Genomic DNA, 27,949 nt, shown 5'->3' with positions numbered 1-27,949 from the left:
GACCCGTCCGCGCCGTGTGTGGTGACTCGACGGCTGCGGGCGGGACTGCAAGTCCCAGGCTGCCCCGCGGCGTGCGCTGCCCGCCGGGAGGCGTCTCCCGTGAGTCTGCGCGGCAGCGGAGGGCGCCGTGGAGACGCGGCGTGGGCCGCGCGGGCTGGCTCGCGTCTCGTGGTTGCTTTTCCTCGGCCCGCGCGGCCGGTCCCGCCACTGCCGCCATGCCCATGAAGGGCCGCTTCCCCATCCGCCGCACCTTGCAGTACCTGGGCAAGGGAGACGTGGTGTTCAAGGACTCGGTGAAGGTCATGACGGTGAACTACAACACGCACGGGGAGCTGGGCGAGGGCGCCAGGTCAGTGGCAGCCCGCGAGGCCGCCCCGCCGGCCTGGTCAGCCGCGAACGGCTAATGGCGCCAGAGTGCTAGCCGCGTGAGACCACGACCTGCCCCCGGCCGGGCCCCCATTTTACAGACGAGGACAGCAGGGACCCGCCGGGCCGGCCGCGGTGGTGACGGGGGGTGCGGAGGCCAAGGGCTCCCTTCTCTATCTTCTTCCAACCCGAGGGAGGCCACCAGAGGCCGGCAGGCAGGTGGGGGCCGGGGGGCAGTCGCAGATCCTCCCGGGGGCTTGGGGCGAGCCCCGCCCAGAGGGACAGGCCTGGCTCGTGTCCGCCTTTTCCACCTGTTGGCTTTGGGCGAGTTGCTCCTCCTTAGTGTCCCAAACGGGGATGATACCCCTGTCCCAGGGACGATATGGGGATGAAATGAGAGAAGTACTAGCTGCTGATGTTGACCGAGCCCTGTTCTATGTCCGGCGCTGTTCTGAATGCTTCTCAGGCATTATCTCAAATGATCAGCAGCAGACTCCTCCCCCACTAGAGGGGAAATTCCGTGAGGTGGTCTTTCACCCTGGAGCAGAGGAGGGCTTCATCGAATGGCAGTTGGCAAGTGAGAAGGCTTGAACTGACCCTTGAGGCAACCATAGGCAGTGCCTTAGGCTGCTCAGGCAGTAAGAATAAATTTATTGAGTACCCACTGAGTGCTGTGCTTGCTGCTGTGTGCTGGGAATTCAACAGTGATTGAAAAAACAGTTCTAGCCTGTAGAAACTTCGGGATTGGGTGAGTGGGATGGATTAAAATAAGAAAGGAAGAGCAGTTCCTGGGGACCACCCGCGGGTGAGGGGCCTGGACTGCAGGCTGTTCAGGAGAGCCAGAAGTTCCCTGCTAGCCAGTCCCTGTGGGCAGTGAACCCAGGAATTTGGACCTACTTGCGTGGGATCAGCTGGGGTGAGGGCTTCCTGCAAGACTTGGTCGTGGGGTGAATGGGCACCCAGGTGCTCCTTCGTGACCCCCTGCACGACAGTGCACATCTCTGTCACAGGGCTGAGGCCAGGAGGGTGATGGAGAGGAGGGAGGCAGGCTGGATGGGACCTGCCCAAAGGGGCTCTTCCCTGCTTGGCAGCGTGGGCTGGGTGGAGAATTCCTGATTTATCTAAATTCAGATTTTTATGTAAATCTCCAGTTTTTAAATGATTATCCAGTCAACATAGGTCTGCATACCTCCTACTCACATTCTCAAGTTTTAATACCCTCCAGGTGAATAGGATCCAAACAGCCCTTCTGTGTTTTACTGTTTCTGGGGATAAGAGCTCGCCTGTCCCGCCTGTGTCCTTGGGTTTCAGCCTGCCTGACTTGTTCTGTGTAGCCCCATGAGCCCTTGCTTGTTCTTGTGCCCTCAGCATTTCAGCTGCCCTGATCGGGACCTTCCTCCTTCTAAGTGCCAGTGACCAGTACGCATTCTCAGGCTAGCCAGTCTTGGGCTCTCTGCTGGATGGGTGGAGAGCTGCCTTACTGAGCATCTGAGGGCTAAGTCTCTACTCATCTCTGCCAGGAGTTCTTGCCCTTAACAAGTGGCTCTGAGCCTAAGGATCTAGGTAAATTTGGTAATAAGACAGTGACAGAACAGGGTGCTGTAAGTCCAGACTAGTCAGAACAGGGTGCTGTAAGTCCAGACTAGTCACAGCCCTGGTTCTTTCACTTACTGTTTGTATGACCTGGGGCAGTTAATGTCTGACCTCAGTTTCCATAGTTGTAAAACCCCAATTCCAGGGTCACCGTGAGGATTCAAGGCTAAAATGTCTAGCATAGTGTCTGGCATGCGCAGCAGGTGCGCAGCTAAAAATTCTCTCTCTCATTCATTCACTTCGCTCCTGTGCTTCAGCAAGAACCATTTTAAGGCCCTGTTACATTTTTGTCCTAGCAGTTTTAGGGGTGGGAAATTTCTACCTGACTGTGTCCTGGTTTATTTGTATGAAGTTTGTGATGTTGGATACACTGCTAGGGGTTGGGGAGTGTTGGGGGGTTGAGTAGGAATTGACCAGAGGCCTCCTATACCCAGGAAAGTAAATTCAGCCTTTGAGCTTCCAGCCCTGTGTGGTGTTGGGGTCTACATGACCTTCATTTCCTCCCCTAGGGGCAACAACTTTCAACTCTATTTAATTCAAGTTTTACCTCCTTTTAGTTGCATAACATAGAGAGCTACTTCTTAATTTTTAGCTTTAGGATTATCTAGTGACTTGCCACTGTGGAAGATGAGGATGTAGCCCTCTCCCACTACCACTGCTGTTCCCCCCACCCCAACGCTTGCACGCTACTGCACCCCCATCTTCCTGATGTAGTTATTTCTGAATTTTGGATAGAATAATAGCCAATGTTTAAATTAATAGGACTTTGTCAACACTGTACACAATTGAGCCAAACAGAATACTATGATTATTTTTCTTTGTTGTTTTTGCAGATCCTTTTGTTTTCCCAGAGTTTGTAATTGTCACTGTTTTTGTTTTGTTTCAACTGCAGATTCTGCTCCAATTGTGGAAGTCTCCTCAAATAAGTGGTCACATAGTCAGGCTTTCTACTGATTCTATCAATTTCATCTTGAAAATATCTTCCAAGCTTCAGTCTGGACTGGTGGTGTGGCATTGCCATCTTCTTGGCGTCATAATAGAGGCACAGAGCAGTCACTTGCCCTGGGGCAGGTGGCTAGGCGGGGCTAAGGCCAGGATTCGCAGCTGGGCAGGCTGGCTCTGGCACTGCTACCCTTGCCCCTTTCCATCTACTGGGTGGGGCAGGGAGCAGAGGGCGTATTTAAATTAGGGTTACTTGGGGAGTCTTTAATTAAGGGACTGTTTACAAAGGTGTGGGCAAGGATGGGGGAAAGAAACCACAAGGACTAGTGCAAGATGCCAGGCCCAGGCTCGAAGCAGTGAGGAGAGGGAATGGTTGTTGGCACCTGGAGACTGCAGGGCTGCCGGACAAGCCCACCTCCTCCTCCCCGGCTGTCTCCTGCCCTCGCTTGCCATTGGCCTATCCACCACAATCCAGAGGGCAGGGCAGTCTGTTCAGTAGTCCACAGAGCTGGCGGTTCCAGGTGGTGAGGGACCAGGCGGGGCAGCCGGGAGGGATGCAGATGTGCAGTTGTGTTGGAGTTTGTTTAATCAGTCGTCTCCCGATGGGCAGTTGTTTCTGTCCCTTTGTCTTTACAGATAATGCCCCAGTATATCTCATGTATGTCTCTACATTCAATTGAAGAAACATCTAAAAACAGGTGAAAATTTGTTTTTTTTTTTTTGGCAGCTAGCTGGTAAGGGGATCTGAACCCTTGACCTTGGTGTTATAGTGCCACACTGTAACCAAGTGAGCTAACCGGCCAGCCCAGAGGTGAAATCATTGAGTCAGGATCTGTGCTTTTAAAATTTTGCTGGCTCTAAATTGTCCTACAGAGAGGTTAAGCCTATTTATATTCTTAAAGAAGTGTTTTCTCACTTCCATAACTTAAAAAGAAAATTTTTAGCAATCTAAGAGGTGAAAAAAAATCATTTTAATTTACACAAGCTTATTGGGAAGATACTGAGAATCTATTTGATGATAGGACATTTGGGGTTCTCTTTCAGCTAACTGCTATTAGGGGCCTTTGCTTGTTGAGTTGTCAGTTTTATTAATGATGTGTACAACTCTGTATCAAGGGAATTAGCCCTTCGTTTTATGTTTTGCAAACGTTTTTCTTTTGGTTTGTCATATGTTGAATTTGTGGTAAATTTTGCCATGCAAAGGTTTCAATGTAGTCAGTTATCTATGTTTTATACCTTTTAAGTTTTAAGGTTTTCCTATGCTCCTAGATTATAGAAATAGTCCCCCATTTTTCTTTTCCCGGTTTCATTTGTTTTCAAATGGTGTAACCTAGATAAGGTGCACACCCGTAAGGGTTCGGCTTGTCACACCTCTCCTCGTGTGCACACTGTGTGGTCACCACACAAATCCAAACACAGTGCCTATCAGGCTTCACTTCTGCATTCCTCCTTGTGCTTTGGTGAGTTTCAGGCTGGTATGCAGCACAGTGGGGACACAGCTCGCTTTCCCTCCAGTGGCTGGCCAGGAGCCTGACACTGCTCAGAGAACACACTAACGGAAGATCCCTTTGAGCTGTTTTTCTCTGCCTTTTTGAGGGGCAGGGCCCTCTGAGAATGTGCTGAAACCTCTGGACATTGTCCCTAGAATAATACACATGTGCACAAAATTTTAGGTTAAAAACTCTGTTTCATAGGTTAAATTTTTTCCTTTTTGCAGGAAATTTGTGTTTTTCAACATACCTCAGATCCAATACAAAAACCCTTGGGTGCAGATCATGATGTTTAAGAACATGACGCCGTCGCCCTTCCTGCGATTCTATTTAGGTGAGTGAGGGGCCTGCACAGACGTTGGAGACATGCCTGGAAAGCCTGTTCCCTTTCCTCCCTGCTGTAGCAGCCAGGGTGAGCTGAAAGCCGAGCATCGGCAACACTTCTGTCACTCCCATCCCCTTTGGCTTCCCTCTGCTGGGTACACAATGGCTGCTGAGGTCTGGCCTCTTCTTCCTCCCTCCCTTTCCCCTCATGTCCTGCTGTCCCCAGCCTCACACCTTGGGGGCTGAGTTTTCCACATTCCCTTGCTACACCATGCCCTGATGCCACTGCTCATGCTGAGCCCTCTGCCTGGAATCTCCTTTCTACCTATCTTTGCTTATTTAGTTTTAAAAAAGTCCTTTAGGACTCAGCTTCGATACCACTTCTTCTAGGAAGCCTTTCCTGAGCCCTAGATTGCCCTTGCCTGTGCTCCCAAGCCCCTTCCACTTAGTGCCGATCACATTCTATGGAAGTGTCTGTTCTCTCTGGACTGTGTACTTAACACGATGCTGTTCATATTTGGACCTGGTTCGAAGTGACATTTATTAAGTTAAATTGGGCTCAGTGCTGGAAAATCAGGAGCCCATGTCTTGACTCAGCTCTCTACTCAGTTGTTCTGATCCTGAGCAAGTAACATTCCCATTTCTTTCTGAAGTGAAGGCAAAACATCTGCCTTACATGGTTATGAGAATCAAATGAAGTGTAGATTGGGAAATGCTTCAGGAAACTGACGATGTTCTTTTGTTCATTCCTCAAATTTGTATGGAGTGTCTGCCAGGACCAGACAGGATTCTAGGTGCTGAGATGTCAGGAAGCCACATAGACAAAGATCTTTGCCCTTGTGGAGATTGTATTTTAGAAGGAGGAGACCAAGAATGAACCAGAAACTTAACAAGAATATATGTTAGAAGATAAGTGCTACATGATAAAGGAAAACTAGAGCCAGGGCAGGGGGTGAAGAGAATGGTGGGCATATGGCAGTTTTGTGTGCATGAGTTTTGTTTGTGTTTTAAAAAATTAGCTTTACTGAGGAATAATTTACCTATACTGAAATGCACAGGTCTTAAATGTACATAGTTTCAGGGAGTCTGACAGTTTTGTGTGTCTGTATCATCACTTCTGATGAAGATACAGAATGTTGCCATCACTGGAGGAAGTTTCTTAGTGCTGCTTTCCAAGTAGTTCCCCTTTACACCAGAGCGACCAGTTATGATTTCTTTCACCATAGATCAGTTTTGTTTTAAAACTTCATGTAAACAGAATCTCATGGCACATTTTCTTTTGCATCTGTCTGCTTTCACCCATCGTGTTTTTGAGATTCATCCATGTTGCACCTGTCCGTGGTATATTCATTTTTATTGCTGAGTGGTATTCTGTTATATGAATATACCACCGTTTTTGTTTATCCATTTGCCTGTTAATGAACCTTTGAGTTTTTGTTAGATGCCAAGACAGTGTTAGAAGTATGAGATTTATTGGAGATGGAGATAAGACCTTGAAAGATAAAAGGGAGAGGGAGGCAGGTAGATAGCTTCTAAAAGCTGTCCACATTCTTTGGCTTGTGGCCTCGTTCCTCTGTCTTCAAAGCCAGCAACACTGCCTATCTGGGCATTCTTCTATAGTTACATCTCCCTCTGACCACAGCTCAGGTAGGTTCTCTAGTTTTAAGGACCCATGTGATTAAATTGGGCGCACTGGGTTATCCAGGATAATCTCCTCATCTCATTGTCCTTAACTTGAGACACATCTGTAGAGTCCCCTTTGCTATGTAAGGCAACATATTCCCAAATTCTAGGGGATGAGGACATGGACATCTTTGTGGACCATTATTCTACCCACTGCATGCATTAAGTCTTTTAAATTTTAGCATTCCGATGGGTGTATATCTCATTGAAGTTTTAATCTCCATTTCCCCAGGAGCATCTTTTTCATGTGCTTATTGGCCACTTGTGTTTTTTCGTAGACAGTCTGAATCTTGTCCGTTTAAGGGGTGGGGCGGCACTGTTTTCTTATTGAGTTCTTTATGTACTCTGGATGCAGTTCCTTTGTCAGATGTTCTATAACTATTTTCTCTCAATCTGTGGCCTGCTTTTCATTTTCCTAATGGTGTTTTTGGAAGAGTAGCAGTTTTAATTTTGGTGAATTCCAGTTATCCAATTTATTCTTTTATGTTTGGTGCTTTTTGTGTTCTGTCCAGGAAATCTCTGCCTACCTCAAGGCCACAAAGATTTTCTTCTGTGTTTCCTTGAGAACTGATATAATTTTAGATTTTACATTTAGGCCTGTGATCCACTCTGAGTTATTTTCTGTGTATTAAGTGTGGTAGGGATTTTTGTTTTTTAAATTTGGGATATCCAGTTGTTATAGCACCATTTTGTTGGCATCTTTGTCAAAAATCAGTTGACCATGAATGGATTAACAATGTGGTCTATCCATACAGTGGAATATTACTCAGCCATGAAAAGGAATGAAGTACTGATTACATGCTATAATGTGGATGAATCTTGAAAACACTATATGAAAAGCCAGATATAAAGGGCCACATATTATATGATTCCCTTTATATGAAATATCCAGAAAAGTTAAATCCATAGGGAGAAAAAGTGGTTGCCAGGGGCAGGGAAAATAGAGAGTGACTGCTTAATGAATGGGTACAGGGATTTTGTTTGGGGTGATGAGAAAATTCTGGAACTAAACATTGGTAATATTGTGATTATGCTAAAAACCACTGAATTGTATACTTTAAAATGGTTAAAATGGTAAATTTTATGTTATGTGTTATTTACCACATAAAAAATAACTTCTTTTGCTGTTCTGTATTCTTCATTTTTCACTGATCTATATGTCTGTCCTTATGCTAATACCATGCTGTCTGCTGTCTTGGTTTTTGTAGCTTTATAAGTATGGAAATCAGGTAGTACAAATCCAATTTTGTTCTTTTTTCCCTCAAAATTATTTTGGCTATTCTAGGTCCTTTGCATTTCCATATAAATTTTAAAATCTTCTGGCCAGCTTCTAGAAAAAAGTTTCCTGGGGTTTTGATTGGCATTACATAATAGATCAGTTTTAGGAGGATGGACTTTTTTTTTTTCGATAGTATCTTTTATTATTATTTTTCTTATGTAATATTTTTATTCACTATAAATTTAATACATGTTCATTATAAAACATCTTTTAGAAAATACAGAAAAGTAGAAGGAAAGATGAAAATCATACGTAATCCCACAACTCAAAATAAAATTTTGTTTCCTGACAGTCTTTTCCTATGAAAATATTTTCACATAGTTAAAATCATACTACATATATATATACACACATATATATATATTTTTTGCCACAAGTCTTAATACATTTCAAAAGACTAAGATCATAGAAAATATGTTCCCTGACCAAAAAACAGAAGGAAATTTAGAAAACTCACAGATGTGTGGAAATTAAACAACACTCTCCTAAATAAACAGTGGGTAAAAAGAAAAATCACAGGGAAATTAGAGAGTGCTTTGAGATAAAAATCAAAGCACAGTATATCAAATTTATAGGATGCAGTGCTTAGAGGAAAATTTATACTCATAAACACCTGTATTAAGAAAAAGAAAAATCTCAAATCAGTAATGTAAACTACCTTAAGAAAATAGAAAAAGTCAGTCAAACTAAAACAAAAGCTAATATAAGTAGGAAATAAAGATTACAACAGAAGCATATGAAATAGGGAATTAAGAAACAAAAGAGAAAATCAACAAAACCAAAAGTTGATTCTTTAAAAGGATCAACAAAATTTGCAAACATTTATCTAGAGTGACTGAAATTACTAAAATCAGAAATAAAGGGGGCTGGCCTGTGCCTCACTTGGGAGAGTGTGGTGCTGACAACACCAAGTTGAGGGTTAAGATCCCCTTACCGGTCATCTTTTAAAAAAAAAAAAAAGCAGGGACATTATTACATTGTCACTATGGCTTTTTGTGGTGGTAAGATTTAGTTTCTTGTTTGCATTTTTGTTCTACCAGTGGGTTCTGTTCTTTTTTGTGTATTTGTGGTAGTGATTATTGTTTTTTAGATTCCAAATGAAGGACTTCCTTGATGATTTCTTGTAGGGCTGGTTGTGTGATGGTGAACTCCAGTTTTTGTTTGGTACATACACTATTTCTCCCTCATTTCTGAAGGATAGCCTTGCTGGATGTAGTATTTTTGGCTGGCAGTTTTTTTCTTTTAATGTTTTTAATATATCATCCCTTTTTCTTCTGGCCTGTAGAGTTTCTGTTGAGAAGTCTGCTGTTAGTCTGATAGGGTCTCCTTTGTAAGTGACTTGATGCTTTTCTCTTGCTTCTTTTAAGATTCTCTCGTTGTCTTTGAACTTGGCCAGTTTGTCTGTAATGTATCTTGGAGAGGATCTTTTTGGGTTGAATCTGTTTGGGCCTCCTGGATCTGAAGGTCCATGTCTCTCCCTATACCTGGGAAGTTTTTCATTATTATTTTGTTGAGTAGGTTTTCCATGCCTTATTCCTTTCTCCTCCCCTTCTGGAACACCCATGGTTTGAATATTTGTGTGCCTGAGGTGGTTTGCTAGCTCCCTTAGGTTTTCTTCATTTTTTAAAATTCTTTCCTTTTTCTGTCCACCTGGGTTATTTCAAAAAGACGATCCTCAAGATCAGAAATTCTTTCTTCTGCTTGCTCTAGCCTGCTGCTTAAGCTGTCAGTTGTGTTATTTCCATAAGTGAATCTCTCGGTTCCATGAGTTCTGCTACATTCTTTTTCAAGGTATTTATCTCTTTGTAAATTTCCTCCTTCATATCTTGGATTTTTTCTCATTTCATTATGTTGTCTAATGGAGTCGTCTTGTATCTCAGTGAGTTTCCTTAAGAATGTTGCTTGGAATTCCTTTTCAGTCATTTCAAGGGTTTCCTGCTCTGTAGGGTCTGGTATTTGAGAATTACTGTATTCTTTTGGTGGTGTCATATTTTCTTGGGTTTTCATATTTCTAGTATTTTTACATTCATGTCTGGTGATCTGGTAGAGCAGTTGCTTTTTCTGTTACTCTGGAGTGGGCTTTGAGGAGAGAGATGTCCTCTTCTGGTCTCTGCTGGTAACTCTCCTTGTGTCAGTGCAGTCAAGTGTTTGGCAGGCTGCCTGCTTGGTGGCTGTGGTGGGCCACCCATGCGTAAGTGGTGTTTTTGGCATGCTCTCTTGCCTGCTCTGGGTGGGGGGTGCCTAGGTAAGGTCATGTCCGGGCGTGCTGTCTTGCCTTGCTTCTGGGCCAGAATGGACATTTTAACAACATCGAGTATATTTTGTGATTACTGTAAGTGGTACTTTTTAAAATTTCATTTTCCAATTGTTTGCTAACAACCAAACAATATATAGAAGTATAGTTGATTTTCGTATGTGAAAAAAAATTTTTTTTTTTTTGTAAATGGACCTTATGTCTTGCAATCTTCCTAAAATTCACTTCATTCTAGTTTTATTTTGTAGATTCCTTAGGATTTTCTACATACACTGTATTCGTGTCATCTGCAAATAAAGACGGTTGTACTTTTCCAATCTTTTTCTTAATGGCTTAATCTTCTTCTTGGCTAAAGTGGCAGTAATATTATTTTGCATTTCTACTAGCAATATATGAAAGTTGCACTATTCTGCATACTCAATAGGACTTGGTATTGTCCGTTATTAAAAATTTTAGCGACTGTAAGATCTCATTGTGGCTTCAATTTTCATTTTCCTAATAAGCAATAGTGACTCTCTTTCCATGTGCTTATTATTAGCCTTTTTTTTTTTTTTTGGTTAAATGTTTATTCAAATATTTTCCTCATTTTTTTAGTTGGATTGCTTGGCTCAGTGAGTCGTGAGTCCTTTATATATTCTGGATATAGGTCCTTTATCAGACATATACATTATTAATATTTTGTCCCACATTATGGCTTATGTCTTCTTTTGAAGTGTAAAAGTTTTGAATTTTAAATGCAATTTATTGATTTTTTTTTATTATGGATCATGTTTTTAATATCATATTTATTAAATCTTTGCCTAGGTAATGTCATGAAGAGTTTCTCCTGTGTTCCCTTATAGAAGTTTTATAAAAAGCTTTTAAAAAAAAAAAAAAAAAAAAAAAACTTTAGTTCTTTCATTTAGGTCTTTGATTCATTTTGAGTTTTTTCATTTGTTGTTTTTTTTTAATGTTGTGTGGTAAAGGTCTAGATTTGTTTATTTGCATGTTGTCCCAACACCATTTATTGAAAAGACCATCTTTCTTTCTTTAATTATGCTGGCATCTTTGCCAAAGTCTAATTGACCTAACGTGAGGGTTTCTTTCTGGGCTCAGTTCTTGTCCATTGTGCTCCATATCTGTTCTATGCTGGTATCACACTGTCTTGATTACAGTAACTTCAATTTATAGCAAATTTGAAATTGGAAAGTAAACATCCTATTTTCTTGTTTCTCAAAATTGTTGTGGCTATTTTGAGTCTTTTGTATTTCTATATGAGTTTTAGAATTAACTTGTCAGTTTCTACAAAAACACCTGCTGCGATTTTGATAGGGATTGTATTGAATCTATAGATCAGTTTGGGGAGAAATGCCATCTTAACATTACTAAGCCTTTCCATCCATGACCATGGAGTTCTTTCCATTCATATAGTATACTTGTGTACATACCTAAGGACTATGTCTGCTTGTGTCTATGGAATATGGAAAAAGGAAGGGTAGCACTGTGAGATATAAACAAATATATTTATTTTATTGTTAAAATGTTTCTGCTGGGCCAGCCCGTGGCTCACTCGGGAGAGTGCGGTGCTGATAACACCAAGGCCCGGGGTTTGGATCCCTATGTAGGGATGGCTCGTTAGCTCACTGGCTGAGCACTGGTGCTAACAACACCAAATCAAGGGTTAAGATCCCCTTACCAGTCATCTTTTAGAAAAAAAAAAAGAAATGTTTCTGCCACTAAAACAAATCCCAAATCACAACCTTTTGAGGCTGAGGAGTGTGCTGTGAGTTCTCAGCTTCTCCTCCCTGTGCTTCCTGTTTCTAGATTCTGGGGAGCAGGTTCTGGTGGATATGGAGACCAAGAGCAATAAGGAGATTATGGAGCACATCAGAAAAATCTTGGGGAAGAATGAGTGAGTTGCTTGGGTTGACCTGAAGGGGAGCAAACTTCTCAGCCTGGAGAATTTGGGGGAGAAGAATAGGGTGTGTGGGGAGAGTGCTGAGAGGGGAGGTTTGCTCGCAGTGGTGAGTCTGGGCTGTGGAGTCAGCTCCGCTGTGAAGTGGGGACAAAGCTCACCCTCCCTCCTGGGGCTGGGACAGCTGATGTGCGCCCTTTGCTACTGCTCTCCTGGGAATCTCAGCTGGGGGCTGGAAGGTGTACAGCCTTCGGCCTCTGTGACATGCCCCTTTTCTTTCCATCAATGAGACAGGAACAAAGGGAGGGAAGCCAAGAAAGTCTCTCTTTGAGAAACCCACAGAGGTGTTTCCAGGCTTCTTTACCCTGTGGTTTTCCATCCCAGTCAGAGCCGCGGGCCCCCGTGGGCTGCAGGAAGGCTGACCACACCAGGTGGGCTTGCTCCTGTGAGCTGTGGGCACAACAGTGGGTTTTCCTGTGGTCACTCCTCCCTCTGGGGGCCAGCGGGGAGTGAGGAGTAGGTCAGAAAGCAAGAGGTCTGTGTCTCCCTGGCTTATGGTGGCTTCCCTGCTCTGTCCACTGGCTCAGTCCTGTTCCTCATGCTTCCTTGCTGTCTATGCTCTTTGGCAGGAAAACCCTCAAGGAAGAGGAGGAGGAGAAAAAGCAGCTCTCTCACCCAGCCAGCTTTGGTCCCCGGAAGTATTGCCTGCGGGAGTGCATCTGCGAAGTGGAGGGACAGGTGCCCTGCCCGAGCGTGGTGCCGTTACCCAAGGAGATGAGGGGGAAGTACAAGGCCTCACTGAAAGCCGGTGGCCAGGACTAGGGCTCAGGGCCCCTGGATTGAACACTTGGCATGGGGTTACCTTCACCCCAGGGAAGCCCCTGGTTCTGTCCTCAGAGAGACTCTGGAAATCTCTTTGCAATAAAAGGTCCCCTTCATGCACTTGTGTAAAAGGATGTGGAGAGGAGTGTCTGCAGCTGAGCTGCTGAATCAGTGTCTCTGCTCCATCAGTCACAAAACGCATCTTAGTCACTCTGGCCACATGGAACATACCTGGTCAGACAGGCAAGAGGAGCCTGCATGGCAAAAGGGCTTTGGGCCAGGGAGGGTGTAAGGCACATCTCGTTATTGCTCATCTCAGTCCTGTGACCGAAATTTTCCTGGTCTTCGCTGGCACTGAATCTCTCTTCAGACTGTACTGTGGAGAACATAAGGGCTGCTGCAGTTGAGTCTGGCTGGAGTCGTCTGCAGCTGACAGTGTGGCCACCCCTCCACCCAGGTTTTTGGGTATTTTTCAGAAATCCAAAGGTGACCCTTTATACAGCACCTATTTTTTAAACTAAAGCAACCGACTCTTGTCTCCTGGGAGCCTGGCTGTGGCCAGAGGTGAAGGAGCCAATAGTGGCTGACAGGTCAGCCTCACTCGGGCATGTGCCCCTGGCTGCTCAGCCATTGCCCACCCCGTGGCCTGTTTTTGTGCCTTAGGGGAGGTTTACTGGTCATCAGGGAGGAAAGGTGGTATGCCTGGTGGAGACTGGGGGGCCCTGCTGGGGGATGGTGTCTGAGGCTGACCACTCAGCTCTCAGCCCAGTCCTCTTTTTTTTTTTTTTAAAGATGACCGGTAATTGGCTCTTAACCCTTGACTTGGTGTTGTCAGCACCACGCTCTCCCAAGTCCTTGCTCTTAAGGTTTGTCTGGGAGCTGATGTGATGTGTGACACATCTTCCTGGTAGTTCTTTCCTTCTAGGACCCTGGTGTTACTGTCACTTTAGTTATACTGGCTTCGGCCCCCAAAAGAGAGCAGAGCCCTCTAGGGTCACCTTAAGAGTAGGTTTACTTAGTCAAAAGTGAAGGATGGCCTGGACCAGAGACCCTTGGAAACTCAGATAGACTTGACTTTATGGGACACAGCAGGACAGTGGTTAAAAGAATTAAAAAAGGATAGTGGGGCTGAGAAGAGCAAAGCTGAAGTCTTTACTCCTCTACTTCCTGGGGACCTAGCCAAATCCTAAAGCTCTCTGGGTCCTTAACTGGTTTCCTTATCTGTAAAATGGGAATAAAGGCAGTATCTGCCACATGAGGTAGTAGCCAGTGATATGATAAAAAGCTACAGTATGTTTTATGTAACTGTTGGAGATGATCACATTAAATTGGGCACATTTTGATCCTTTTACCTTTGATGCTCAAGTTCTGGCTTATGATGATTTCACACCAGACCTGTGTTCAGGGTGATGTCTGTAGGGATGGGGGGACAGTGGGGTGCGGGTCTGATGTGTAATGGATGGTGTTCGTTAGATGGCTCCAGGCCAAGGTGGTGTTTCATTGAGACTCAGCACCTTGTCCTCCCACCCTACCGTTTTAGAGGGTGGGTAGTAAAAGCTGTCATTGAAATCCCTCCTGTAGGTGCTGGTTGCAGTCTTGACCTTAACACCAGCTGACTGGGCTTTTTCACTTGGCAGCAAGGGCTGTTCAGAAAGCAGTTAGTTCAGGCCAGCCCCGTGGCTCACTCAGGAGAGTGTGGCGCTGACAACACCAAGGCCACGGGTTCGGATCCCTATAAGGGATGGCCGGTTAGCTCACTTGGGAGAGTGTGGTGCTGACAACACCAAGTCAAGGGTTAAGATCCCCTTACCGGTCACCTTTTTTTTAAAAAACAGTTCTTTTGGTCTTTGTTTGCACAATTTAGGTCTCCATAGCTAGTTAGGCAGAAAACCCTACAGAAGCATTCCTTCCCTCTACTGCCCCAAGAGGTTGCTAACCAGCAGGATCATCTGAACCAAAGTAGTGACTCTTTACAGAGATAATAAACGTCCAGTGCCTGATAGAAGACTTGGTCTGGAGGTCAGGCTTGACACGGTCGTGAGGGGCTGTAGCAGGGAGAGCCGAGACTCCGTGCCTGCTGGGGACTGAGGCTGAAGGGGTGTGTGGAGATGGGGCCATCATTACTGTTTGCATGGACTAGTTCACAGGCAGCAGACAACGATTCTGGCAGTCAGCACCACTAGGAGGCATTGTTGTCTCTTGAAACCTTTGTCTTTTTTTTCTATTTTGTTTATCAGTGATAAAAGATGAGTTAGGGCTGGCTGGCTGGCTCACTGGATTAGAGCATGGTGCTAATAACAACAAGGACAAGAGTTCAGATCCCCTTACCAGCCAGCTGCCAAAACTAAAAAGTTAAAAAGATGAGCTTAAAATGTACAGAAACGGAGAAAAGATCACAGAGGATTTTATAATTGACACAATTTTATTTGCACAAGCAGTGCTCATCAGATGGCTTTTGGCCTTGTCCTTCTGAAGTGGTGACCAATTTTCTTTTTGTTTTGAGGTACTGCCTGGCAATGCAATTTAAAGCTATTTGGCTGCAGTAAGTTCTGTCATGGATCTGACTTCTCACCTGTAAAATGAGAGGTCGATGACATAATGAGGAAGTTCTTTCTGAAACCTTAAGAACATATTTTTACCCTGGATAGCAAATGTCCTTAGGGATGAGTTTGCTGCTTTGAGGCCTGGCTCTGTACATCTGTCTGTGATGGCTTCTGAGAGGTCTAGCAGCCTAGCTGTGTTCTGCTGCAGAAATGTCTGAGTGGCTTCCTTACCTCCACACCCAGGGCCTGCCCACATGTGGACTCCCCTGCCAGAGTTTTCTACTAAAGCTATTTACAAGTCCAGTGGACCACGAAGGGCTAAATCACTGTTGTGTGAGGCGGAGCATTGTAGAGATGTGACCACCAGGATGCTGCATCTGCACCTGCTACTAGGGTTCTCGTGAAGGTGCTCTGGGCATGTCTGGGGGCCAGGTATCATCATTGTTATGAGGAGAAATGATCAGCAGGATGCATGTTAGTCTTTAATTCACTTTTAATAGTATAAACCTCATTTAGGTAGTAGTATTAAGCCACAACAATGCCACATTGAAACAGCATTTAATAAAATGCATAAAGCTAATTCATGCACTGCAATACCCTATATACAAACACAACAATGCAAATTCTTCAAGACTGAAGACACAGATTAGATATAAAATTCAGTTTAAAAAGAACATGCTATTTTTTAAATGCCATCACATAAACAAAGCTGATTTCACAGGGTGAAGAAAGCTGTGTAAAGCTACAGCTTTCAACAGGTTTTAAATCTGGAATTAAAATGTAATGGCAGAAACCAGTATTTTCTATATTGTGAAGGGCAGAGGTTATAGAAACGGTCCCAAGAAAATCTAACACCTGAATTTTCCTTTAACAGACGTCTTTTGAGAGAGCTGGGAATGCGGCTACATTTTAAGGGAGGTCCAAACTACAGGTAAAAACTACGGTTTGTACTATGAAAAATGTGCAGCTTTTAGGTTATAAAAACTAGTTGAACACTGGTTTGCAAGATAATTGGGAGAATAGAGAGACTGTAGAAAAATACTCCAGCACTTGAGTTGTACGTGGCAGCAGCATTTGAGTGCATGAGTGCTGTGGCTGTTAAAATAATATCATTTGTAATGTACAGTCTGCTACTTCCTAATGCTATCCAAACATTAAACTTTAACACAGTCTGTCAACTGATAAATGCTGAGCAGTTTTTCTGTGTTGTGTGTTTAAATATTGAGACACCAAAATTATTGGCCTCTTAACTGAAAGTGTAGCTGGGCATGAAAAATGACATTTCTTACCCCAAAGATACTTTTTTTAAGCTCACAGTTTAATTATTCTTAGATTGTTGTTAAGGTAAATAGCCCCAAGGGAAAATAGTTTAAGATTCACTTAGAGACTGTCAAGCTTCCCTTTGTATTTTAACTGGAAAGCCAATAGTGTGATTGTCATGACAGGCAATGACATGGGAAAGATCGAACAATCACTGTTGGATGAGGCCAGTGAAATAGGAGCTTTCTTTACGTCAAAAACAGGGGAAGCTGAAGGCTAAATGACCCACCGTCTCACAAAAGGCACTGAATACTATGGTCTCATGAAGTGTTTTTCAAATATTTTGATAGCTTATTTTATAAAGAAAAAGCAGCCTGTGTGTTATGTGAGTTTTGCAGTTATCCAGTGATTTTATTCAGCAGGCCAGCTTTCCACATTCCTGCCAGGCAGGCCCCTGCTTACCAGGTCTGCGAGCATCTACTGCTGGGCTGGGCCCTGCTCCCAAGTGCCGTGTCTCAGTTTAAAGCCCAATTAAGGGGGGAAATTGATCAGAATACACCTGGACAAGGGAAATTTGGTATCTGTAGCTTTAAGAGCACATATATCCCTATTAAAATGTAAATTTTATATGAAAAGTTTAAATCATAATTTACAGAAGGGCATTAAGTCAATGAATGTCATTCATATGCTTACAGTTTGAGAAGTAACGTGGGCTTTGTAGCTTATATGCCACAAAGGTTAGCCATCAACATTCATGCTTATTTTTAAAAAAGAATATGTGGTAGACTGTTTATTTTTAACTGTCATTAGAGATAGGAACTTCTATTTGTTTAGCCACAGGGTAGTGCCCCAAATCTTGCTGACTGAGCAGAGTGAGCATGGGAGACTGCTACCACCTCCGGAGTCAGCACCGTGTGACAGAGCTCTTGAGTATTTGGGAAGGCCAATGGCGCTAGCCACCAAGTTCCTTCCGATTAGGTCATAAATAGCATGACAGGCAAGTTAAAAATCCCCACTTAGTTTTGGGCATTAGGATAAACTATCTTCCAGCTTCCTGGCCCTCGTCTGAACCTGGAGAATAGTGAGCAGTGTGACCCTGTCAGAACCTTCTCTGTCCGGACTTCTTCCTTGTGCAGGGTGGAGATTCTGACTCCATGGCCCTTCCCAGGCAGGCTCACCCAAAGGAAAATGGATAAAATCACCAGCAAATCTTCCCTGCTGAGGGACCTTGGAAAACCCACATCAGTTTACATTAGCAACTCTTATCAAAAACTCTCTTTGAAACAGGGAAAGTTTGGATACATGTCTGTATACATCATATACATCTATGTACACATACACTATATACACTGTACATATAGAGCAGATATAAACACATGTACATTCATTGTCATACAGCCTATAAATCTGTACACACACAATGCCACTGAAGGACCCCAGGGCTGGACACGCGAACTGTACGCTGGCGGGAGGCACACGATGAGGAGGTCCAGACCCTGTGTATAAAAGACCCAAATCAACCCTGTCGCGATTAGGGGTTGGCTTTAAAAATTTACATCAGAGTTAAGACATTTTCAAAGAGCCGCATAACCTAGCCCCATGTAGGGAAACTGCTCTGCCGGCTGAGACACTCCCAAGAGCCAAAGGGCACTGCCCTCCGTGGGAGGAAAGCGGATGCCAGACAACAGCACTTTTCATGACCTGGACTTAGAAACGTCATCTACTACTCCACTGCACACAAAGCCATTTACACTGGAAAGCAGGCAACAAGGTTCTGGACTCCAATGAGACCAGGTCCTGGAACATGGCTCCATAGACATGGCATGAGCTGCCATCTACAGCCAGGGACCCTGTTCAGGTGGAGGGCAGGCTGTGAGCAGGACTGCTCTGCAGGAAATGCCCCAAAGGATTAGAACTTTTTTGTTCCAGGTAAAAGCATTAGATGCAGCTAAAGTTCTTATAATTCTTTGCTCCCTGCTGTGGCTAACCCCAAACAAGCAAAACAGCTCAGTATGTGTGTAGTGTGGATATAAACCTATGTCCTGCTGAGGATGTTGCTGCTGTATTAGGGAGCCCAAGGTGTCCACTGTCACCTCCATGGCTGGTGTCCTAACAACCTCAGAGTCCACATGTAATACTGACACTGACAAGCTAAAAACAATCCCTCTAAAGGGCAATTACATAACACATCTTACAACTGACCACATCTGAAATTAAATATAGAAACCCAAACAACTAAAGAACTCCAAATGACAGCCTTATGGCTGAATTTAGACAATAAATAATGTAACCCCCCATTACACACACATAGAAATGTCAAATTAGAAGGATGGTAATATTCTTCCTTGAAACACTTGCCAGGAATAACTTGAAAAGTATTTGCTTAAGTAATTTGGTCTTTTTCTATGTCTCTTCCTGTCCTGTTTTATGCTTATATGTAATGATCTCCACAAATTTCAACACATAACTGTCTCAACCCAACATTATCAGAGATACTTCTGAAATGAACCCACCTATCCAAGAAGTGACAGTGTGTGTCTGGCCACCTCACTGAGTCAGTGTGCCTCTCTTCACTAACGGAGGAGAGGCCAGGCTGGCAGAAAGGGGACACGACAAAGTTTCATGGCAAAACAGCCTAGGAATTCAGTGGGCAGAGGGTTGGTTTCACTTCATTAAATCCAGAGTTTCACAAAGTACTAATGAGGGTTACAAGCCCTGGAAAAGTTGGAGCCCAAACATTTGGTTGGGATCTTTAAGTAATTTTTGACTTTGGGCTGACTTTCCTTAACCAATTTGACAAGAGAAGGAATGGACCTGCAGTCAAAGGCTTGAAATGAGTTCAGACAGCAAGAATTCAGGTTATGTGGATATGATCCTTAAAGAAAAGGCCACTTCAAAGTAAGGCCAAGAGGCTCTGGGAAACCAACAAAGGAGTGTTCAAAGCCCAAAACAGTCCCCCAGAATCAGCTATCACCAGCAAAGGGACTTTAGGAGCAGGACCAAGTTAGAATCAGCAATTTTCCAAGCTAAATTGTTTTTTTTCTCCAGTGCTCTCTCACAAGAGCTTGGCACTCCTTATCCAACCTGAGTCTAAATAGCCTAATGGACACAGGACTTCCAGGGCCTGCCGCTGAGTGGCCTGGGAATGAGGGAGTGACCTGTGGAAGTCTTTTCACCAACACTGAGAACTAGGATCTGAAAACTGTGACACAACATGTATTCCACATGATCGACATGCTCACACACAAAAATCAAAAGGCCAGAAGAGCAGGCAACTCTGTGAGATGCATACTTCAAGAATCCCGCTACTGAAATCCTTCACAAGCAGAGACAAAACAGACCTAACTCCAGTGTCTTGGCCATTTTTTGGTCTTAATTTAAAATTTATAACATTTCAGGATTAGGAAACTAAAAATTACTAATTACTTTAAATCCTTTCCATCATTTTATCATAATAGCCACCTCCACTAATCTACAAAATTTGCTTCCAAGGCATGAGCTATAAATGATATAATTAAATCCAAAAGAGAATTAGAAGTTGGAGATACTGTCCCCACTTAATTCCCACTAACAATGACTTACATAAGGTGCTGCTAACATTTCAGTATAAAGCACCCTGTTCTGCTTTCAGCCTGTCCAGCATGTGTGTGGCACCCACCTTGACACTGCCGGCCAAGCCAGATCAGAGCACCTGCAAGGCAGGGAGTGTGCTGGGATCTTTTGGGGTATCATCTGATCAACAGATTCAACAGACGTAAATTCAACCTTACAGGATATATTTTCTTAATCTGGGCTATACAAAAAGAAAATACACATACCACTTTCTCAAACAGGAAAAGCTTGCTTATTCATATCCATGGGAATTTATGCGTACTCCAAGTTAGACATAACTTCCTCATAAATGTATTCTGTTCTTGTTGTAAACTATGGTTGCTATAATTTACGAGGAGGAATACCACCTTGGGAACTGAGGGTTGTTTTTTAAGGAGCTGGCAGCCTGCCACATCCCTCGGTGAAAATGCTCCAGGGGTGGTTTGCTGGCACACACCTGGGGGAACCAAAGTGCATGGTGTGCCAGTAGCATTGAAAGACTTGCCAATAGAGATGCTGAATTGAGACATCTGAAAATCCCTAATACTTATGGGCAACAGAAAGAAACCATTCAGAAACCTTTCATTCACTTTTACCAGGCCCAGGCCACCCTGGCCAGGCAGCAAGATCCCGCACAGCCCACTGTTCTGATGGGCCTGCAGAAACACAGGCCCTTCTTGAGGGGGTGTTGGAATGGAAGCCCCTGGGTAAGGGAACCCTCACACTCCAAGGAGACCACATTCCTCCATCTGGACAACATGCAGCCACCCCAGATCATATTCAGGAAGTGCTGCTGACAAGGTTCAAACTGCCCACCTTACGCTTTTTGGTCAAAAGGCTCTGTCTGCCATGAGTGGTGGAGATCTGGGGTGTTTTCAGCAGCGGGAGGAATCACATGTCTCGTTGGGCAGTTAATGTCTGACTAGTTGTGATCCAATTCTGGAAAGGCCATCAGAAGAGAATCCCAGGTTCTGAAGGAGTCTGCAGATGCTCATCATATACCAGGATCAGGTGGTCAGGGAACCTGATAAGCATCAGCTCTATGGTTGGAAGCTTCTGGTCTGGGTCACCACCAACTGTGCTCCCACACTCCCACTTACTGCATGACGTAACTAAGCCATGTTTTCATTCACAGGAATTTAGTTCAACACCACCAAATGTGCATACATTTAGGAATGATGCCTTCTTTTCTTAAACATAAATGATTGTCTCCTGTACCCTAGTGAGTTTTCACAGAAATCATTAGCATTTCAGCAAAAGACATATAATTTTCCATTTGCTCTGTGCACAGGCAAGATGTTGCTAATATTACACATTGATAGGAAGTGCTTAGAAAGTGCTAATATTATTACCCTGGTAATTAGTAGCTATTAATTCCAAGGACATTTTTAATATATATACACATATATTGTTCTCTTAGGTTCTTTTAGTTTTTTTAATACTAGTCTCTGACATTATAAAACTTCATTTTGTTTTTTGCCCTTTGAGAATTTCTAAATACAAATTGAGTTAAAAGATTGTTCCAAAATCTGCTGCTTCATCAAAAGGCATTAAAACATTTCTTATGACAGGAAAGGATCCTACTAGTCTTTTAGTTGCTATTGTCTGGGATTAACAGATAAGAAGAAACCAGGTAGGAAATGGCTAACGTACTGGAAATATTTGCACATACCAAAATACCACTATTTTATTTTCTTTGTATCTGAATGGTTCTGGGAGGATTCTTTTGCTCCTTGGCAGATGTGTAGTATGTACTATAGACTGGCTCCGGTGATCTGGCCATTGTACTCTGCTGTCTCCATCTTGAGGATGTAGGGGATTATGCTGTCTATTGAAACATTGCCAATGAGACCAGTGAAAAAAAGTTCTTCTGTTATGTTGGAGCTCATCAGCCTGAGTGCTGGCAGGCGGACGAGAATCCGGGCCAATCTGTAAGAGGGAGTGTCATTAGAAAAGGGGCTGTTTGCTGCCCTTCAGCCTTAGCCCAGGAAAGGTTCACAGGGCCCTGTCTATACTTCACAGAAATGAACCAAACAGATCCACCACCCCACCCACCTTAGTTTTCTGGTTTCAAGTTTCTCATTTAGGAATTTATCATGAGAAGAAATTCAAACAAGTGAGTACAAACATGTATGCAAAAATATGTTCCCTTCACTGTTGTCTGTAACAGCTCTCCCTCCCCACCAAAGAGAAAAAACTTGGAAATTCATCAGTAGAGGATAAGTTAAAATAAATATGGTGTCTTCATATATACTCGTTAAAAAAACGATAATAAAAATCTACATTTGTTGGTAAGGAATGACGTCCATGATGTATTGCTCAATAAAAATGTAAAAGGAGCCTGTGAAGCAGCAAGCAAGCACAGTCTCACTGGTGTGTACTTTGTGTACACACATGCATATACATATTTGGAAGGATGTTCACCACAGTGCTTAATAGTTGGGCTCTAGGTACTGGGATCTGAAGTGATTTTACCTATTAAAACGTTTTCTGTATTGCCCTAATGTCCAGTGTTCATCTGGCATTACAAATAAAGCAAAAAATAGTTTCATTTTGAAGAAACCCTGGATGGGAAGGTTCACCATGACCCTGGCCTGAAGGGCCATTGGACACTGTAGATCCCAAGTGTCCCATGTGACCGAGCCATTCCGCAGCCAGGAACTATCTCAGGGGAGCAAGTGGAGCCGTGCACACAGCAGCGCGTGCAGTAGCCCAAACTGGAAACCACCACCTTCTCATTAGCAGGGAAATGTTAGCCATGGAAGATGTTGAAGAAGAGTATGTACATTTATGGTATATTAAATGAAAAAGGTTATAAAACCTTTTGTATTTTATGATCCCAATTACACATACAGAAAAAATTTTTGGAAATACAAAAAATTTTAATACCTCTGGATAGTGGTGTTTTCATAGAGTAAAAAGTTTTCTTTTCCATTTTTGCTTTTTAGAATGTTCTAAGTTTTCTCCAGTGAATATTATGTTTTTTTTAAAAAGGAAAGTGTATTCATACCATGCTTGCAACATTCCAGCACTGTCATCCACTCGCCTAGTCACCATGAATCACTGTGCTCAATCCTGCAGGGCACGCAAGCATGTAAAGACCACCACTACAGATCCTGAAGGGCAGAACAGGCTGCAGGGTCTTAGGAAGTCAGTAAGGGCAAATCAGGGAGGACTTCCTGGAGCATAAGACACCTCAGCTGGGCCTTAGAGGCTGGGTAAGGTATCTATCAGCTAAGATGCAGATATGGAGGCAAGGGGGAGGGTATTTCCAGAGAAACAACCAATATGAGAAAATGCACAAGGATGAGAAAGACTAAAAACTGAATATAGAAACAGGATGTAAAACATTCTAGGGCCTTTTCTTTGGGGACTGTCTTCTAAGTTCTATAATAAAGCCTCTCTTATCTCATTTTTAGCCCCAAATCACCCGTAGCTACCCTCCCCGCTCCCAGGTCCCTGACTCATGATTTCTTTTCAGAAACATCATATCTACTCTCCAAAGCCACAGAGTTGCTGATGTTAAGATGATTCTAGAGCATGTTGTGGTTCTGCCAGCAGCCCCCAGAGGACCATTTCCAGCCAACCTCTGGCCATGGGAACTGTGAGGGTGTAGGTCTGTGGCCTTCTCAGGAGACAGCTTGCTGGCATGCGGCACACCTGGCTGTATGAATTCAGGGTGTGGGTGTATTACTTGACAGTCCCATTCTATAATGTACTGAGGCTGAAGTTATTCTAGATTCATGACAAGGTCTTCAGTGATTCCAGTAGAAAATAGATCTTGGGCTATCCCATTAGTTCAGTTGGTTAGATAGAGCACAGCCTCGTAACACCAATGTCATGGGTTCAGATCCCTGTACCAGCCAGCTGCCAAAAATAAACCAAAAAAACCCCAACACAAAAAAAGAAAATGGATCTTGCTTTTGCAAAAGTCACATCTGGGCCATGAAGATGTGCCGAAAGGAGAGGCAGGCTTTCTGCCAGCAGGATCAGCCACAGGATCCTCAGATCACACCAGAGAAAAGGTTGGGACATTCTGGTTTTAGCACTGAAAGATCAACCAGGATAGCTGATCACTCTGCCTAGGGGGCAAAATCATTCCCTTTGAGACCCACTGGGCCAGAAGGGCTCAGGGCATCTCTGTTCCACAGGGCACCTACAGACTGAGGTCTGTGCAGAGGACAAGTCTGGAAGAGGCAGAGCCATGTGTCTTCCTACACTGTCAATTTTGCTCCAGTGTTTATTTTGAGGGGAAAAAGGGGGGAGGGAAATATGAAATAATTTACCTGAAAGGGCCCCAGAAATTCACATAGCCTCCAATGGGTCAGAAACGGTCACGGGGAAAGAGTGCTTCTGTCCTTGGCTGGAAAGCCTACCAAAACATTCTCCCCTTTGGCAGATTTGGACAACTTTCCTGCCCAAATCTGCATGACAAAGGCTAATTTATATATATTTTTGCTGTCCATCCATTACAAATAATACTGTCAATTAATTTTCACCCAAATAAAGGGACTTTTTTCATCAGTTTCTCTGAGGGTAAAATTATTTTATACAACTCACCCATTCCTTTATAGGGGTTAGATGTGATTTCTGTCAATGAAAACTTTTCTGTCAAGTACTCTAGCACTGCCTCTTCAATGGATGCTGACCAGAGGGGCAGACCTTTCACACTATTCAGGACAAGGGGAATCTCCATCAGAACTCATGCCTCACATACGTTAACCCCAGAAGTGATCACACAGCATCGACTCCAATCCCTCCAGTGAAGAAAAGCAATCTGAGGCCTCACCCACAGTCACATGGCAACACTGGAACAGCTGGGTAGTCCTGATTCTCCCCACCTGGCTTGCTCCACGCTCTATTGCCACCTCTAAAACTTGAGAATTAAGGTGACATCAAATAGAGGCTCTACCAGGCTTCCAGAAAAGAGAAGGCTTGTATAATTGATATTTGAAACTACTGATCCAGCCACATTCCTTCCCACCCCAAGCAAGAGTGTGTGTCTGGCGCCTCACCGGTAGGTGTCTTCTGAGTAGGTTTTCTGAACATAGTCCTGCAACTCCATCTGTGCTTTTTCTTGGAATTTTTCAATCTGGCTTGTGCTGGTCAAACCTGGATGATCTGAAAACAGAAAAGTACCCCCAAATTCTCCTGTGTTTGGGAAATCCCACTTGCAGACTTCTTAGTATTTATCTTCAAACTTCTCAAGTACAACAGATTGAACTCTGAAAGATGATCTAGTTTAGATGTTATTGTTAGAACACTCGCTTAAAAACTCTCTTTTCTGCCAAGGCCTTTAAGGCTTCCAGGAGGGGGCTGGGGTCCTGAGAGGACACACCAGCCTGAGTCGGTTCTAGACATCTGGTCTCTTACTACTCCAGAAAACACACAGATTTTTAAACTACCACATAAAATTAGAAATTATCATTTACTTCCCAGATATGTAATTACATAATCTCTCCCATTTTTATGAGCTGTTCTGTTGTTCATGAGTGGAAGGCTAGGGAGAAAAGGAAGGTTAAGCTGTGTCCAGCCTCACTGGTGAGGTCTGTGGTCAGCCCAAGTGATCTCTCTAGAGGCTTCAGAAGAGGGAAGCTGAGGGGAGTGAGCGAGGGAGGCCAGCCCAGTCACCTCTTACTTTTCACCACAGCCCTGCTTCCTCTTCTGCATCTGCTGTGACCGTAGCTTTCAGCATGCTCTGCAGCAGCTGCTGCTACTGCTACGCAGAGACCATGGGGAAACAGACTGTGTGGCATTTCAACCTGTGCTAGATTGTATATGCTAACAGAACCTGGAAACAGGCAAAAAGCCCAAATTTTAAAAAAGGAAAAAAAAAAAGGACATTCGTTGATAGTGTACTCTAACGTGTATGCCGAGATCTTGTTTGGCCAATGGTTTAGTTAGGATACAGATTAAATCGATTCAGTACATGATATAACCAGACACTGTGGCCTATTTCTCTGGGGCTGTGACGGCAAGGATTTAGAAGAATTTATGTATTTATGCTAACTAGTAAAGCATCTGTCATGAGAACACCAGGTCACATACAATATGGCAGGGATCTCTCTATACTGCTGATGACTTGATACCATGTTCATGTTCAGAAATATCAGTAGACTCAGGTGGAAAAGTGTCGTGAGTCCCCCCCACATATCTTACCAGGGCTAAAGAGAACTATAGCTTTAAGGTATGCATACTCATAGCCGTCTATATCCAGCTTTGCCATGCTGTTACAGAACTCCTGCAGCTTCCAGATGTGCTCCATGACTTGCTTTATCCGGTCGCCAGAAAGTTTATCTAGAAACCAACATTACATCCTCTGAGAAGGGCTGATATGAACAATAAAACTAGCTTCTTTGAGGAACCACAGAACAAAAGAAATAGAAGAATAATTTCACTTTTTAATGAAAAACCAGTATAATCTTGAGATGGTCAAGAGCCTCATTTTCGAGCTGAAGTGGCAACAGGTACACCCAAACCCTTCTCCATTGTATGTTCTGACTCGACAGCAAAGCCTGAGACCAGTGACGCCCTTGCCTGCCCCCCGCAGCTCCCTAGCCTGAAGGTGCAAACTTGTGATTCCTTTTATTCTGTGTCTAAGACTCGTTAGTTCATAGCAATGATTAAGTTTTCTAAGTCTCTGTAGGCACCTAATATATGTCTGCTGACCTGAACATTAAATGTTGGCATTTTTTAGTTGTCAAAACTATTTTATATGTTTTTTCATTTATTCCTCATGACAGTACACACAGCACGTGGAGAGACTGCACTGGCTGTCTCCTATTCCTGACATGGCTGGTATTTTGACCACCAAATATTAGATGGTTGCCACAAATCTTACTAGAAGAGGGTCATTCGTTCATCCACGAGGAGCAGCTGGGGTGAGGTAAATGCATCCTGGGCTACAAGACTGGCACGACCCAGATTTGTGCTCCAGCTCCTCTACTTACTGTTTCATATGGGGCTAGCTAGGGACCTTACTGGGGCCCCAGTTTCTCCATACGTAAACTGGGATAATAGCCCCTACTTTATAAGGTTGTGAGGATTTGTGAGCTATTATACAGGAAAGAATAACTTCTGAGTGAGGATGAAAATATAAGCTGTAATTATTCTGAAAACACTACTAAATGCCTATCAGGAAGCTAACTTTTTTCAATATTTTTTTTCCTCCTTCATATTCATTCTATGGAAAGAGTGCATCTGGCAAAAATTTAAATGTTCTGACTGATAAACGTCCCGTGACTTAACAGTCAAACTTCTCGTAGCCTATGGATGCTGTGGGACACCGAGGCTGGCCAATTTGCCATGCTGCCAGCTTGGCTCAACAAAGCTGTCTTTGACACTGCTTTCTAGCCAGGGCTGGGCTCCACCCCACGTCACTGGGCCCTACCTTCCTGGATGCTGTTCTGCAGGTGGTTGACGATGGCAGCCAGGATGGTGGAGAGACTCATAACCTGGGCACACTGGGCGAGGCCGAGGGTGAAAAGCTCGTTCCAGCAGGCCCGCACCAGGCTGGTGTTGCAGTCCTGCCTGGGGACACAGAGAGGAAGGAGGCTCGGTGTGCTGCAGGGTGGCACTTCTCCAAAGATGAGGGACACACAGACCCTAAGCCTTAGCGTTCCTAGAACAAGTGGATTCAGCAACTATTCGTTGAAGGTTTACGGTATGTCCACGATCACTCTCCAAGAAAACGATAAAGTCTATGAGCAAGCCTATGAATGTTTTAACTAGAATCCCTCTGATGAAAAAGTATCTATTCTCTTTAAAGATTCTTTAGACTTAAGTAATGAGAAATTTTAATAGGAATGGCTAAAGCACCATTTCCTACAGCTTTCTAAATCCTCAGCAGTCCTGGCTTGGCTGTGTTCCAGGAGACGGTCCTGCAGCCAAGGTCATGAGGGCTGTAGG

The 27,949-nt window shown here is 43.7% G+C and overlaps 2 protein-coding genes across 7 annotated transcripts in view; one reads left to right on the top strand and one right to left on the bottom strand.

Annotated features, from left to right (window-relative positions):
- Positions 1-97: 97 nt before the first annotated feature.
- On the top strand, positions 98-12,778 carry MRPS25 (mitochondrial ribosomal protein S25). The gene is made up of 4 exons (XM_063114399.1): positions 98-349; positions 4,619-4,725; positions 11,735-11,822; positions 12,455-12,778. Exons 1-4 carry the CDS (start codon positions 216-218, stop codon positions 12,645-12,647), a joined length of 522 nt encoding a protein of 173 aa, XP_062970469.1. The 5' UTR covers positions 98-215; the 3' UTR covers positions 12,648-12,778.
- A 2,286-nt stretch (positions 12,779-15,064) lies between these two features.
- NR2C2 (nuclear receptor subfamily 2 group C member 2) overlaps positions 15,065-27,949 on the bottom strand; it is a 104,212-nt gene continuing 91,327 nt past the window's right edge. For 3 of the 6 annotated variants that reach the window (XM_063114394.1, XM_063114397.1, XM_063114395.1), the window contains 4 exons: positions 27,432-27,571; positions 26,201-26,338; positions 25,057-25,162; positions 21,290-21,970 (listed from right to left, as the gene is read on the bottom strand). In XM_063114394.1, coding sequence (XP_062970464.1) covers positions 21,796-21,970; positions 25,057-25,162; positions 26,201-26,338; positions 27,432-27,571 — 559 coding nt within the window. In that variant the 3' untranslated portion in view covers positions 21,290-21,795. Of the gene's footprint in view, positions 17,947-21,289; positions 21,971-25,056; positions 25,163-26,200; positions 26,339-27,431; positions 27,572-27,949 lie in introns of those variants that run through there. The other 3 variants (XM_063114396.1, XM_063114398.1, XR_010024882.1) reach the window with 3 other exon arrangements.

This window comes from Cynocephalus volans, chromosome 11 (genome assembly GCF_027409185.1).
Source record: "Cynocephalus volans isolate mCynVol1 chromosome 11, mCynVol1.pri, whole genome shotgun sequence".
Lineage (NCBI taxonomy): Eukaryota > Metazoa > Chordata > Mammalia > Dermoptera > Cynocephalidae > Cynocephalus > Cynocephalus volans.
The sequence above is the reverse complement of the archived record's forward strand: the minus strand, read 5'-3'. Positions and strand labels throughout refer to the sequence as shown.